This window comes from Barbus barbus (genome assembly GCF_936440315.1).
Source record: "Barbus barbus genome assembly, chromosome: 8".
Taxonomy (NCBI): Eukaryota; Metazoa; Chordata; class Actinopteri; order Cypriniformes; family Cyprinidae; genus Barbus; species Barbus barbus.
This window is the reverse complement of record NC_136736.1, coordinates 12,658,859-12,675,648: the sequence shown is the minus strand read 5'-3', so window position 1 is coordinate 12,675,648 and position 16,790 is coordinate 12,658,859. Positions and strand designations below refer to the sequence as shown.

Sequence of the window (16,790 nt, the reverse complement as noted above, 5' to 3'; positions counted from 1 at the left end):
CAGTAAAAACAACAATATTGTGAAATTTAATGATCAATTAAATGCTGAAGTAAGTATTAATTTATTTCAAAATGTTTAAATAGTAGTGTACAAAAGGTTGGGTTTTGGAGGGAAAAAAGAATAAAATCCACACATCTATTATACAAAATAAAGGTACAATCAAAGAGTCAAAGATTCAGATCAAAGGAGTTTAAGTGATGGATTACAGTACAAAATATGCATATTGATTATCCAGAAATTGTTAATGGTGCATTGTCAAAAGGTGCACAACGGATCAGACTTTGTGTTCTTCAGCTTTGTGTTCTTTTGAATTTGCAATCTGACTAGGTTTGTGGATTCCTTTTGGTCTCAGATTTTAATTAAAATATGATTTAGTAAGTTTATTAAACCGTTCTCCTTGTGGATATTGTTGGCTGGTACCAACGATGCAGGTGATTTCAGGTTTTAATAACCATTTAGAAACATTTGTTTCCCACGATGTACGTAAAGCCTGAACTAGACCTATAAACACACCTCTCACCACACCATACAGTACACGCGGTGTAAAAGCCGGACCTTTTTCTGTTTGTTCACCAATGTGATGTAACCACACAAAGTCGAATGACGTGAAACTGACATTTCCTGACAAATGCTACCCAATACCTGAAAGGGATAGTTCATCCCAAAATTCTGTCATTACTCACCCTCATGTCGTTCCAAACCTGTAAGACCTTTGTTCAGCGTAACTACCACTTTTAAGGCCCAGAAAGTGACACCAGTGGTTCAACCTAATTTTTTTGAAGCTATGAGAATACTTTTTGTGCACAAAGAAAACAAAAATAATGACTATATTCAACAATTTCTTCTCTTCCGTGTCAGTCTTCGATGCACGTTCATGACAGTACCATGATGCACGTTCTGTTGCTTGCTATGCAGGGTCAGAAAGCTCTCGGATTTCATCAAAAATATCTTAATTTGTGTTCCGAAGATGAACGAAGGTCTTAAGGGTTTGGAACGACATGAGGGTGAGTAATTAATGACAGAATTCTCCTTTTTGGGTGAATTATCCCTTTAAATTATAAATCAAGCTTACAGTTCTGAATCAGGGTAAGGAGGCCATTTTCAACAAAAACATTTAATTTTTTACATACTTGATCATTAATTGATTTTTGTTCATTTTTATCCAAGTGGGCAACTTTTTTTAAATCAAAATGTCGATCTACCAATGAAACAACTTATGCTGGATTTCCTGGATCATTTACAGTACATTTTCTGCTTAAAATTGTCCCTTTCTTACATCTGACCTCAAAACTGCCTCCATCCATACAACCAGCAAATAAACATTTTTTTTTTCTTCTTTTGATAATCCATTTCACTAGAACATACATGAAAAAACTATCTTTTGCAACTTCTTTTTCATTGCGACTTTAAGTAACAGAATATTTTAACAGAATGTGAAGATGCATTTTCATATTTAGTGGCATTGTACATCTAGCAAAGCTTTTCATATTGTTAATTTTAAAAAATGTATGTGCATTTACAACACTATACTTTTATTTATTTAGGCATAAATTAACTAGTAAATTATATAAATGATATTTGTTGTAGCTTCCATTCTCCACTGAAGAAGTTTACACATTCATGGTGACTTCCGTTTCTGAAATCCCTGGAAATGTGAAAAGTGTCCATTTTTAGAGTACTACTTTTGATTGGTTGCTACAATCTGTGAGAACATTCACTCTTTCATTAACACACACTGTAGGCCTACATGCTTTGACACACATTCACAATATCAAAACTGTTCTACCTATTTCTGATCTCCATATCACACTTCCTCTTCTGTCAGTCTTTTCCACGCAAGTGCCGGCCCATCCTCTTCCCTCCCTCACTCTCTCTCTCTCTCCCTCCCTCCCTCTCTCTCTCTCTCTCTCTCTCTCTCTCTCTCTCACCGTTTTTCCTTTCATCTCTCTTACAGATCAGCAGTGATCACTCACCCTTCCTGTCTCTACCACACTCCCCTCAGCAGTCATGATCTCCCCACCAACCCAAATCTGAGTACATACACCATCCACAACGCTGCTGACTCTTCTCATCAATCTCCACGAGCTGACCACTGCCTCACTCCGATGACTCTGATTAATGGTGACGTGCATCCACGACAGCATCGAAGGGACAGTCAGGTTAGGGGACAGGACAAGACTACGAGCTAAAGATCGTCGGGAGCTATTGGGAGAGTTTATGACCTTCACGTGGAGAGTGCAGGCGGTGGACGAGGTGGCGGCGGGGGTGGTGTATGTGGTGGCACCGGCTGGAAATGTCACCAGTCAGATGTCAGCAGACGGACTTAGCGTGGTCCGGTCAGCACCTGGAAGGGCATCCTCTAATTAAGAGCGTGTCGGGTCACATGTCCTATCAGACAGGGACAGGGCGTGCGGCACGCGCACAAGCGCTCTCTCTTTCGAAGACATGCAGAAAAGTACAAGCTGGAGACGTGAGTGCGGAGATACAAAGTCACACCACTCTGGTGACCTTTCGGTTTGCAGCTAAAAATAGAGCAAAATTTCCATTCGAATTCATGTTACAGAGAGCGCTGAATAATTTATCAGCTTAATCCGCCAGCCAAGTTTGTTGTTTTTTTCCTCATAAGCCATGAATATCTCCAAAATACCAAAATTAAGCTCAACGAAAATGAGCACTTTCTGTTTACCGACTGTTTTATTAGACTTTCATAAAGAAGTAATCCCAAGTGCCTATCTTGATCTTTCAAATTCCGTCCTGTCATCAAATCATCTTTGGCATGACTTTTTCTACCGTGGAGGTCTTATGTGGAAGCTGCCATCTTTCTAGCTCCATTCACACAGTCAGTGTTCAGGATTGGCAAAAGCATTTTTAAACAAACGGGTGTGACTCTTAAATAGTGCTGTTCATATAGCAGCACATAGAAGCAGCTGAAATACTGCGTGTATTAACAAATAACTGAAGTCAAGCCCCTGTGAATATGCATGTAACCATAGTGACAGTGACTAAATTATGTATCAAAGATGTCAACTTTCATAAACCAGAAAGTCTTACAACTGCATCCAATCGAGGTGTAAGTTGATCAGACATGTTGTTCCAAACATGTACGACTTTATTTCTCCTGCAGAACAAAAACAAAATATTTTGAAGAATGTCTATAACCAAACAGTTTTGGTTATCAAAAGAAAAAAAACGAAATCATTTCTCAAAGTATCTTCTTTTATGTTCCACAGAAGAAAGTAATCCATACAGGTTTGGAGCACCATGAGAGTAAGTAAATAATACACACAATCACATTCATGTCATAATTGCTTTACCTATGTCTGATTTCCATATCACACTTCCTCGACTGTTCTGTGGAGCAATTAGGGCTGAACAATAAAATCCTGACATTTTCATTCTTTAGATGACATTTAATGTTCTGAAATGGTATAAAAAAATTGTATTTTTCAGAGAAGCCATAATTTGGGCCAATTCAAGATTATGTAGGATAATATACGGAAAAAAATGTAGTTAAAATAGTCATGGCATGTTTTCCACATTTTTCACTAAATTAGCTCATGTAAGAATCTTTAAATATTTATATCTACCAATATATCAATATTCATTAATAAACAGAAATATTAAAGGGATAGTTGACCTAAAAATGAAAATTCTGTCATCAATTACTCACACTCCTGTCGTTCCAAACCCATAAGACCTTTGTTCATCTTCAGAACACAAATTAAGATGTTTTTTATGAACAGCAACGCAATGCGACATGTTGAAGATCCAGAAAGGTAGTAAAGACATCGTTAAAATAGTCCATGTGACATCAGTGGTTCAACCTTAATTTTATGAAGTTACGAGAATACTTTTTGTGTGCAAAGAAAACAAAAATGACAACTTTATTGAACAATTTCTTCTCTTCCAGGTCATTCACGAGAATATCACGATGCAAGTGTGTGCATTCCTCTGCTTGCAAAAAGGCGCAGCGCGATCTGGGTTCTACGTCAGAACACCAGCTCTTGCGTCAGAAGCTTCACTCGCATATGGTACTGTCATGAACGAATGTCAAAGACTGACAGGGAAGAGAATAAATTGTTGAATAAAGTTGTTATTTTTGTTTTCATTGAGCACAAAAAGTATTCTCGTAGCTTCATAAAATTAAGACTGAACCACTGGTGTCACATGGGCTATTTTAACGATGTTCTTACTACCTTTCTGGGTCTTGAACATTTCAGTTGTGTTGCTGTCTATGCAGGGTCAGAAAGCTCTCAGATTTCATGAAAAATATCTTGATTTGTGTTCAGAAGATGAACGAAGGTCTTACGGGTTTGAAACAACATGAGGGTAAGTAATTAATGACAGAATTTTCATTTTGGGTTCAAATATCTCTTTAAACTAAATAAAATGGCATACGCTGATAATAATTGCTGATGATTCACTCAGATGTACCATACAAAAGAACTTGCGACCTCAAAAAACTAAATTTAAGACTATATTAAGGAATTTAGCATTTTTATGCTATTAAATTTTGAAAAGTGATGTCCAAAACATTTGAAAACTTTTTAACATTTAAGTGAGTCACTTTGATTATTTAATACGGTTGTTTCTTTCATTTATATCACTAACATGTGTGAACATAACCACATTTAGTGCTCAGAACAGCAATGACAATCATATTCAGCTTGTGTCTGAATGCAGCCCCTCTCTCGCTATCTATGCTCGCTCTCTCTCTCTTGCTGTGACTGGAGTGAAGCCCCTGGTCAGTGTTACATCAACACTGGGGCTATCTCTGCTCTCGCCGGTGATGCTGTCATCTGCCATTGCTGTCACCTGGCCTCGGTTTTTTTTGCCTCCTCCTCTCTGTGGGCTGATTCGTTTCTCTGCTGGGCGCTTGTCCAGTACCCTGTCACCTCTCACTCTGTTGCAGCTGCCCATTATTGGACCACTTCATTAGCTTTCCACCTCTGTCATGCAGCTCTGCTCCTAGCTCTGACAATTGGTCAGCGCTCCCAGCGAGGATGGCTTAACGTGGCAGGTTAAGGGGGCAACAACAGCCAACAGTCTGCTACGGCAGGAAGGCTTTGCTACATGAAGCAGCAACGGTGCAGCTACACATCACTGGATGCTGGATTTCAGCAGGGGTCACTTACGAGCGCAATCGCAGCATGGTGAATGTGGGAAATAGCTGGCAAACCTCCGTGCTGCGAGGACTACGAGGAACAAATGAAAGAAGAGCGTACAAAAAACAATGCGGATGGAGAAAACGCTCCAGCTTTCGTTCCTTGGATTCGCCAATTTTAACACCTCCCACAATTTTACAAGGCAATTAATCGCCTGTGACCAGAGTCACACCCAGTGTCACTTTCTCTGAGAGGAAGAGGCAACGTGTGAACTGTCATTTTTGAATTAGGTCCAGCAAGCATGTGCAGGAGCCTGCATTTCAAAGCATTTCCCCAGCTTTCATCTTCAAATCAAAATGTGTATCGCAACTGGATGGCTGACAGTCATGTCAGCGTGGAGGAAAATCAAAGCTGATTGGTCTGAAACTCAGAGGAGAACCAGACAGTCCAAAGAAATGATAGGCCAATTATGTCAGAGGTCGGTGAGAGTTCACCTCATGTGTGCGTGAGCATGTGTGTGTTGTGCCTGGGAAACTCTAAAAGCAGTAGTCTGCTATTCTACAGTTCTTTAATTCCCATCCCATTTTTCATTCTTTTGTTTCTTTCCCCATTTCTCTTTCCCTCATGTACCCCAAGTGGGAGTATGACAACAACAGATAACACTCAAGACACTACTTAAGAAATTTGAAGGATGTGCACAAATACGTTGCCAAATTCGCTGGTGAAAATCAAGTTGCAGTACTAGTAAAAACAAAAGAAAAAATTACATTTGCAAATCCCTAACTGGTATTGTAGCAGTATAAATCATTAATGTACATTGTACAATTTCTGAGTAGGACTGCGACTAATGATTACTTAATTAATCAATTATTTGCATAAAAAAGCCACATATATACATGTACACACAAAAACCCAATACATATTATGCCCAACCCAGCTTTAAATAATGTACATACATGAAAGTATGCTAAAAGTGAATAGTTTTAATTTTATACAAAATTTTACATTTTAATTTACATACCGAAAACTGTCTATTTATACTTGTAAATGCAATTTTATGAGACAAATCATTGACAAAAAAATTGATCAGACACAAATTTCTTGTAAGAAGCACTTCGGGTGACCTGATCCTTTCCCGATCCTGCACCCCTCTATGTCCTACTTTGTTTGTTGATTTCTGTGCGCTACAGTTCCAATTAGGCAAAAATTGAATTAATTATTAAAAAGTCTATTATAAATGATAAAGAAATGTGAAAGCACAAACAAATATAGATAATTAAAGGGATAGTTCACCCAAAAAGGAAAATTCTATCATTAATTATTCACACTCATGTCGTTCCAAACCCGTAAGACCTTCGTTCATCTTTGTTCTGAACACAAATTAAGATATTTTTTGATGAAATCCGAGAGCTTTCTGACCCTCCCTAGACAGCAATGCAACTACCACGTTCAAGGCCCAGAAAGGTAGTAAGGACATCGTTAAAATAGTTCATGTGACATTAGTGGTTCAACCGTAATTTTATGAAGCTACGAGAATAAATTTTTGTGTGCAAATAAAAAAAATATCTTAATTTGTGTCCTGCATCTGCAGCACCACAAACATGCGTTGTGTTACGCCCGTTTCACACCGCAAGCATGAGCGGTGCGTATGCAGAGTAGGAGCAGCAGATGAACCACGGCTTGTATTGCAATACAGACGAGTATCGTCATTTCTGTCATATTTCTCCTCCGAACACTGTGTGTCATGTGCTTTGATGTATGATATGGCCAGCATACTCTGTGATGCGACTGTGTCCCCCTCTCTGTCCCACACACATATGTAAATAATATTATGTAGTTAATACATGATAAACATGATAAACTTGAACCAAGTTTTCAAGATGTGTATACAATTGCCGAGCATGTCAGGAAAAATTTGCCTATGTCTGACCCTTCTCACATTTTGTATGAGGAATATTCATTTTTGCCATCTAACAGCATATGCTAGATTTAATTGGCTATGTTATGTAAATCTTTTGTGCATCAGTCTGTAAAATGAATAAATCAGAATTGGGGGTTCAAATAGGCCTCTGGGGAATGTGAATTGATGTGAGACGCTGTGAGATCCAAGACAAATTTTGGAAAGAATTCCAACAATAAAGTGTAATCGGATTGAATAATTGAATTGAAAAAGTAATATTAAAGCTAACAAATGCCTCTAGTTTTATTAATTTAACAGACCTTTGAAGTTTGGTCAAAAACTTGTGGAAGTGATGTGTTTTTGTGCTTTTTATTTTTTCATATGGTGATTGTGAAACAAAACACGTCACTTACATGATTTTATGGTGAAATTTCTTATTTTTAATGTTAATCGGGTCAATTTTGATCAAGAACAATGCACTGTGACTTTAATTCAGCGTAAGCGGCGCAGCAAAAATAGATTAACGATTGCGGCACTGCTGCTCACGCGACGCTCCTGCTTGACGCTCATGCGCTGCTCCTGCTCCCGGTGTGAATCACACATTTGTTAACCTGCACGCCGGAAAAAATACTTGCTGCTCATGCTTGCGGTGTCAAACTGGCGTTACTCTCATTAATGTGCATCAAAGACTGATATGGAAGAGAAGAAATTGTTGAATAAAGTCGTTATTTTTTTTTATTTGTGTACAAAAAATTATTCTCGTAGGTTCATAAAATTGCGGTTGAATCACTGATATGACATGGACTATTTTACCTTTCTGGGCCTTGATCATGTTAGTTGCGGTGCTGTCTATGCAGGGTCATAAAGCTCTCAGATTTCATAAAAAATATATTCATCTGTGTTCCGAAAATGAACAAAGGTCAAGTTCCGAATGACATGAGGGTAAGTAATTAATGACGGAATTTTCAATTTTGGGTGAACTATCCCTTTAACGCTCTTCAGTACATAAAGTTTCACAGAGATTCACTTGCGGTCAGGATATGTCTTTTTGCAAAATGAAAATACTGTGAATTTGCTAAATTTGCGGATAAGGATAGAACCACCCAATCCAAGTTATGTGCCAAGCAAAAATTTATTTTTTAAACAGCACATGAGCTTATAAGTATAATAAAGTTCTCTCCTGTTTTTGACAACTAGGGTCATGCGCATTTCCTACAGTAGCTCTGTGACTGATGGGTTTTTTTCCACACAGAAATGCATGTCACTGTAAAGTGATGTCACTCACAGATCCATCTAATCAATAATGACATTTGATCAGTTTTTAACATGACACGTAGGCTCAAAAACCAAATGTGCATGCTACAAAACACTGAGCCAAAGTCTCTGAATTCAAATGTATTATTAAAAGGCAGTGAACATGTTAGAAAAGCACTGCTCTGATAGCTGTAAAGCACTGCTTTAAAGGGGTGACTTAAAAGACGCAACTTTCAGCGTCCTGACAGTTTCAGCACACTAAAGCACAGCACATGAGAAGTGGTGTCACTTAGATCGTCCCTGTTAAAGCACCGCTGCACAAATTATTAAAGGTAAAGCTGAAATTAAAAAAATAAATCCATACAAACTAATTGACTGAGGACTATCCTGATCCATCTCTATCGAAAGTTTAGCTTCTGTAGTGGAGCATATCTCCTGCTTAGAACATCACGGACATGACCACTACGTATTAACTCCAGCCCGCATTGTTGAGGAGTCTATCTAGTCCTCTGGTACCTAAACCTGATTGTTTGGGAGTCCAGAAACACAGTGCCATGGGCGACAAGGGGGTGGCGGTGCACTGAGCGGAGACTCTGCACGTTCCACCAAGACGGAGATGAAGTTAACTAAGCTGGAACAGTCCCTCTGCATCCAGGCAAGAGGTCACACGATGGAGCTGAGGGCGCTAATCATTTCCCATTACAGATTCCTTTTTAATTATGAATTATGCATGCATTTTTAATTAATCTAATGTTCCGAAGGTTTTCCTTTTTTTCTGTTCCGAGATCTCAATCTAATTACTCTGCACTAAGCGAGGGAGCAGCGACCCTGTTGCCGACCTTCTGGGTAACCCTTGGTCAGCCCTCTCGCATCAATCTCGCTGCTGTCTCACAATTACCTATACTTTCGGGCTACAACAACATATGTTTAATGGTCTAAAGTTTGGAGTTTGATTACATTAACAAGTGTAATTTTGAGTTTTGTACTTTAACAGCTAAATTTCCTTTTGCCCCCCCCATGAAATGATTAATTGATACACTCAATATTAGCATTAGCATAAACTGATTATGATATTGTTATCATAAGCAAGGTTTATAAACCTAGATTACTAAAAGACTGTAAAAGATTGTTGTTCATTTTTTAGATCAGATATCTAAGGCATAAATACATCTCAATGTAAAGTTTAATCATATTGTTAGCTTCTTAAATCACGAATCAATATTAATCATGTTAATAAGCATAATCTAAGATATACTTGTTTGTTAATTCTTTACAGTCTAAAGCCAAGTGTATCCTCTGTGTCGAGAAAAATGGCACTGAATGTAAATGTAATGCCTTCAACAAGGACTACAACTGACTTATCAAAAAGTCACTGACTTATGATATTTTTATGGCAGCCTTAAATGTGTATTTTTAAACCTGTTAAAAACTGGCAGAACTAAAAATACAGCATCCGGTTTCAAGATGGTATAGTACATCTATAATAAACAGGCTCTCACGGTAGAGCGGTAACTGAGGTTAAGAATTAATCATGCAGACACAGTCCTGCAGGATCTTGGCTTTGGGTTCCCATCCAGCAAGCCGAATTCTACTGCCTTTGCCAACCCATAATTATATTAGCAATTCATTCATCCTAAATGCAAGGAATTACGGATAAATCAAGCTGGTTTACATAATCAAGCATCTATTCCATCACATTGCCCTTTTACATTGTGGTTTAACTGAGATCTCTTACCTGAGAGCTTCATGAGGAGGTCCGTAGCCGTCTTGGTTGTGATATCTGGGCTGAAGAGTGAGGCAGCTGTAGGTCCAGGCCCCAGTGGACTAGTTTTGAGTCCAGGCAGATCCAGAGAGCTGCTGCTGCTGCTGGGTCGCTCCCTACACAGGGCAAAGGGAGACATCACAGACACATCCCTCTCCTGGGGTTCCTCCTTGATCTGGACGTGGTTCGATGGTTCTGCAGGGGAGGCCAGCAAACGACCGTCGAGTTGGCTCACAGTGGGAGACGTGGAATCATCTGTGTTCATGACCTGATCACCAGCGACTCCACCGTCCCCCATGAGCAAGCCCTCGCCCTCCTCGGTGTCTGTGTCGGGTTCTTCCTTGACTTTGAGGTCGGGACGGGGGAAGTGCTGATGGCAACGCATGTGCAGCTTGAGGCTAAAGTGGCGGGAGGATGTGAAGGGGCAGAGCTCACACTGGAAAGTCTCTCCTCGGTCTTGGTGCTGATGGACCTGAGATGAGCAACAGAAGAAATGAGAAAAAACTGTGCACAATCTGGGCTGGAAGAATATTAGGTCCCACTTTATATTAGGTAGTCTTAACTACTATGTACATACATCAAAAAATAAGTACTTATGAACTTATTGTGTTTATACTGTATTGCAAAACACTTTTGCTGCTATTGAGGTGGGATACAGGTAAAGTTAGGGACAAGTTTGGTTGCATGGGTAGGTTTAAGGTTGGGTCAACAGTGTAATTGCAAATGTAATTACAGAAATTAATTACAGATGTATTTACATACAGGTATTTTTAAAAATATTATTTCAATAATAATATTAATAAAAATAATAATAATAATAAGTGTAATTTATATAGCGCCTTTCCCAAGCTCAAGGGCACTTCACAATGACAAAACAGTATAAGCAATCAGTACATACATAGATGGACAGTAGACATTTGCCACGTCCAGGACATGCGGTTGCAGTTGCAAACCATAGTAATGATACAGATAGTCAAATACAGCAAACAATCAAATACAGCATTAAACCATAACAGTTTAAGAAGAAACAGGTAAAGACAGATAATATTGGTTGAACAGATACGTTTTGAGTTTGGACTTAAATTCATGTAGTGTGGTTACTGACCGGAGACACAAGGGCAATGTAAAAATATGTACACAATAAGTGCATTGTATCATATGATTAATTTAAATTTAAGTACATAGTAGCTAAGGCAACCTAATATAAAGTGGGACTAAATATTTAAAATGAATCCTCATTCTCACTATTAAAGTAACAGTGAGCATACATTTATATAAACGTTTTAATTATTTAAATAATATAATTTTAATGTTTTAATTCTTATTTATTTTTTTTATTTAAAAAAAGCAAAAAACTATGTCCTGCGTGAATGGCCTGTGGGCTGTAATGATAGGTTTGTATTCAATGATATGTAAATAAACAATTTATTGACTTCTAAAGCCAGTTTTTAAAATGACTATCCAATGTTTTTATTTACCACAATAATATATTACTTTTGAATTACCTTAATTTAGAGGCTTTTCCCTGCAAATATTTATAAATGTGATTAATTGTGTTTAGTTTAATTATTTGGTATATATGTACTTCATTTGATTAAAAATATGAATTGACAGCCCTAATAATTTTGCATCATAAAAAATCTGCATCTAAAGACGTTATGATAATTGATCTGATGTGATTTATGGCACAAGCATTTCTTCTCTCAGCGACTGAAGTCACCTTCATGTGGGACTTGAGATTGTCTTTACGAGCACAACGAAAGGGACAGAGGGGACACTGGTGACTTTTTAAGCCTGTGTGGATCACCATATGTCTCTTCCAGTAGCTCTTTCTCTTGATGACCAGACCGCACACTGGGCACTGAAAGGGCTTCCCTCCATCCTCAGGAGAACCTGCAATAAAAAAAGAAAGAATTAAAAAAAATACATTCATATAGAGTTTATACTAAATATTAAAACCACAATTTAAAGCAAACTTACACATCTATTACTATACTTGCATTTTTTAATATTATGTTTTTTGTTATCAATTATGTGTATTTGTTGCTAGTGATATAATATTCGAAAAATGTCTAGAATTTACATAGAACCATTAGCTGGACAATGATGCAACATAATTAGATAGCCCTTTGGCATGCAATAACATGTAGGCTAAATATCCTTTCACTCTTGACAACCTTGCATCTATTGGTGTGAATGAGATAAAAATTGTGAGCTATGATTACCCCGATCAATGCCAAAGACTTCTCACAAAGGAAGCCAAACACAAGGATGTTTTTAGTAAGCCGATTATTGTTGTTGGCTCCATATCCGGTGTCCATTAGGGCTTAATTGGTCTTATTAGAAGCTGGCATGATTGCATTACAAATTCTACGAGGGCCTGTCAGGATGGCTTCATAAGTATTCCAGTCGTGTTCCTCGAAAAACATCTGGTAATCAGTGTTTGGTGAAATTACCGCGCTCAGGCATTCATTGACCCAGGGTGTAAAACTTCGAGACTGCCTATTTGCAACAATAAACCACCATCTGTGGCTCAACCTCTCCCGGCGAGATCACTGTGGAAACTGCTCGTGAGGTAAAAAGACTGAAGGTCTTTGGTATCAAGGGAAAGGGATGAGACCCGTTAGCTGGTTTCTCAAATTTGACAAAAATGTCCAGTCGGTATTGTTTCATTACCAGACAAATATTCTTTGTGTGACTGTCTTATAGATCTCACATTCACAAAAAAACAAGCCAGGTGACACTCAAGTAGGATTTTAATGGAGGTGTTCTTATTTAGTATTTAAACTTTACTCTTAAAAATCTGTCATATTATAGCTGCTTACAACACTTTTATCTCTCCGTGACATTATTCTCTGTGTCTGCAGCTCCTTTGGGTCAATCCAAGCCACAGAAGTTTGAGAATTAGCAAAAGATCAGCCATATCTCAGCCGCTCAACCCGGGCCTGTGCTGAATGGAAACTCTGATGGTTGTGCCGGCTCTGGAGCCTGACCTAAATTCCGGGGGAATCTGCTGAGATGGTCTCCGACTGTTCAGGCTATGGGGAGCACACACACTGTCGGCCTCCGTTTGGCAGGCTGCACATCCGCGGGAGATGAGCTGGGTCTGGGAACGTGCCGCCAACTCCAGCAAACCCCCACTGTGCTAACAGACCTTTCCCAGATTCTCCAGCCAACCTCTTGCAGACGAAGCATGACCTTATGGCACTACTAAATCACTGCCCAGTGCATTCTTCAGTGGTGTAATAATCAAACATTGAGGCACTGTTACCTTAAAAACATATTTACAGTTCAGAAATTATTCTAATGTAAAAAAACAAGACAGGAGGTTAATTACTATCTGATTCAAAATTGTCTAACATGACATTTTCTATATATTTACTAATTTGTTTTATTTTATCTTTATTAATCTTTAGCAATAGTTAACATTTGATGTAAATTAAATATAAATATATATTTATACCTTTGCAATGAGTTAGTTCGTGAAATTTCATCCCTATTCCACAGTCAACTGTAAGTGGTATTATTGGAATTATTAGTGAAAGCGTTTAAGAACATGGCTGAGCAGAAACCTCACATCACCAAGTACAATGCCAGCAGATGGAGGGGTGTAAAGCAAGCGACCACTGGACTCTGGAGCAGTGTAAACATGTTTTGTGAAGTGACGAATCACACTTCTCTGTTTGGCAGAGTATGGCAGTTTGGCGGATGCCAGGTGAACGTTACCTGCCTGTCTACATTGTGCCAACTTTAAAGTTTGGTGTAGCAGGGATAATGGTATCGGGCTGTTTTTCAGGGGTTCCCTTTACTTACAGTGAAAGGAAGTCTTAATGCATCAGCATACTAAAACATTTTGGACAATGCTATGCTTCCAACTTTGTGGGACAGTTTGGGGTAGGCTCTTTTCTATTCCAGCATGCCCCAGTGCACAAAGCAAGGTCCATAAAGATTTGGCTGGGTGAGTTTGGTGTGGAAGAACTTGAGTGGCCCGCTCAAAGCTCTGACCTCAACCCCATCAAACACCTTTGGGATAAATTGGTGGATAAATTGGGATGATCGATTGCAGATCGCTTGCTTCTGTCCGTCGTGCTGCAGAGAGGTTTGCGATTGTAGTGGCGACGAGGGATTCACATGTGATAAATGCAGGGAAAATGCTGATGACACACAGCTCTATCTCTCTTTTCAACCAGATGACCCAACGGTAGCTGCACGGATCTCGGCATGGATGAAAGAACATCACCTACAGCTCAACCTGGCAAAGACGGAACTTCTGGTCTTCCCTGCCACTCCGACTCTACGGCATGACTTCACGATTCAGTTAGGCTCATCAATGATTACCCCATCAACTTCGGTCAGAAATCTTGGTGTAATCTTTGATGACCAGCTGACCTTCAAAGAGCACATTGCAAAGACTGCTCGATCCTGCAGGTTTGCACTACACAACATCAGAAAGATCAGGCCCTTTCTGACAGAGCATGCTGCGCAACTTCTTGTCCAGGCCCTTGTTGTTTCTAGACTGGACTACTGCAATGCTCTTCTGGCTGGTCTGCCATCAAACACAATCAAACCTCTACAAATGATTCAGAATGCAGCGGCACGACTGATCTTCAACGAGCCGAAAAGAGCGCATGTTACACCTCTCTTCATCTCCTTGCACTGACTACCAGTGGCAGCTCGCATCCAGTTCAAGACACTGATGCTTGCGTACAGAACTACCACAGGCTCAGCACCCTCCTACTTCCACTCACTATTACGAACCTACATCCCCTCCAGAAGTTTGAGATCTGCTAGTGAGCGACGCCTTGTGGTACCATCACAGAGAGGCTCAAAATCACTCTCCAGAACATTCTCGTTCACCATTCCTGGCTGGTGGAATAATCTTCCCACCCCTATCCGGAACGCTGGATCCCTGGCAATCTTCAAGCAACAACTGAAAACTCATCTCTTTCGGCAGTACTTGACTTCATCCTAAACTCAAAAAAAAAAAAAAACTTTCTCTCCGCTTACTAGCTGGTACTTATTTGAACAATGACTGAGACTTGGTGTTACGAGCACTTCCTCTGTCTGATTGTCTCTTCAAGATTAATCGCTTTTTGTATTCCCCAATTGTAAGTCGCTTTGGATCAAAGCATCTGCCAAATGACTAAATGTAAATGTAAATAGTTAGGCTGACAGAGAGGGTTTCAGAATTAGAGACACACATCCAAACTTTAGTTGAGGACAGTAAGAATGTGAGGGCTGTAGATACTGCTTTGGATGCGACTAGCTCAGGGAGTCCTGTACATTGTTCGGTTCTGGTAGAGCCCGTGCAGCAGGGCAACTGGGTGACTGTGAGGCGGCCTAGTCGCGGGTCAAAACACCACTCCGATCAAAACATCAAACAGGTTCTCCCCACCCAGTGACGCACCCACTGAGAAACCTGATGAAAGTGCTCTAGTTATTGGCGATTCTATTGTACGGACCGTGAAAATAAGAGACACCAGCCACCATAGTCCAATGTTTACTGTGAGCCAGAGCACCTGACATCTTGGCAAATATAAAAGTGCTGGCTAATGCTAAACGTAAATTCAGTAAGATTGTTATTCACATCGGCGCTAAAGATGTTTGACTTCGCTACATTACTTTAAACGAGTCTACCCCCCAAGATTACAGTTACAAACATGAACCATGTCCAAAAGGTAAAGGGGGAGGTGTTGCCACAATTTATAGCAATATTTTCAGTATTTCTCAGAGGTCAGGTTTCAAGTATAATTCGTTCAAAGTAATGGTGCTTCATATAACGTTATCCAAAGAAACAAGTGTTAATGATAAATCCCCTGTGATGTTTGTACTGGCTACTGTATACAGGCCACCAGAGCACCATGCAGACTTTATTAAAGAATTTGCTGATTTTCTATCTGAGGTAGTGCTGGCTGCAGATAAAGTCCTAATTGCTGGTGATTTTAATATCCATGTTGATAATGAAAGAGATTTGTTGGGATCAGCATTTATAGACATTCTAAACTCCATTGGTGTTAAACAACACGTTTCAGGACCTACTCATTGTCAAAATCATACTCTAGATTTAATACTGTCATATGGAATTGATGTCAGTGGCGTTGAAATATTGCAGCAGAGCGAAAAGACTACTTTATAAGTAATCTTCCTGAATTATCTCAATTCCTCAGCATATCCAATAGCTCAGAACATCTTGATGATGTAACAGAAACTATTGACTCACGCTTTTCTAGCACTTTAGATACGGTTGCTCCTTTACGCTTAAGGACGATTATGGAAAAGAGTCCAACACCGTGGTATAATGAGTACACTCGGGCCCTAAAGAGAGCAGCTCGGAAAATGGAGTGCATCTGGAGAAAAACAAAATTAGAGGAATTTCGTATTGCTTGGCGGGAAAGTACCCTATATTACAGAAAAGCATTAAAATCTGCTAGATCTGCTTACTTTACGTCATTTTTAAAAGAAAACAAACACAACCCCAAGTATTCATTTAATACAGTGGCTAAATTAACAAAAAATATAACATCAGCAGGTGCAGACATTACTCAGAAGCACAGTAGTAATGACTTTATGAACTACTTTACTTCAAAGATCGAAACTATTAGAGATAAAATTGTAACCATGCAGCTGTCAGCCACAGAATCGCATCAGATAGTGCACTATAGATCCCCTGAGGAACAATTCCACTCATTCTCTTCTATTGGAAATGAAGAATTGTATAAACTTGTTAAATCATCTAAACCAACAACCTGTATTTTAGACCCTGTTCCAT

General features: G+C 39.2%; 1 protein-coding gene across 5 annotated transcripts in view; it reads right to left on the bottom strand.

The window, feature by feature from the left end:
• The window catches only part of LOC306873565 (zinc finger protein 827-like), an 82,458-nt gene that overhangs the window by 41,096 nt on the left and 24,572 nt on the right, over positions 1-16,790 (bottom strand). For 4 of the 5 annotated variants that reach the window (XM_079422956.1, XM_079422960.1, XM_079422958.1 and 1 more), the window contains exons 3-4: positions 11,742-11,914; positions 9,995-10,493 (exon numbers count right to left, since the gene is read on the bottom strand). In XM_079422956.1, the coding sequence (XP_079279082.1) occupies positions 9,995-10,493; positions 11,742-11,914 (672 nt within the window). The remainder of the gene's footprint in view (positions 1-9,994; positions 10,494-11,741; positions 11,915-16,790) is intronic. The other variant, XM_079422957.1, reaches the window with a different exon arrangement.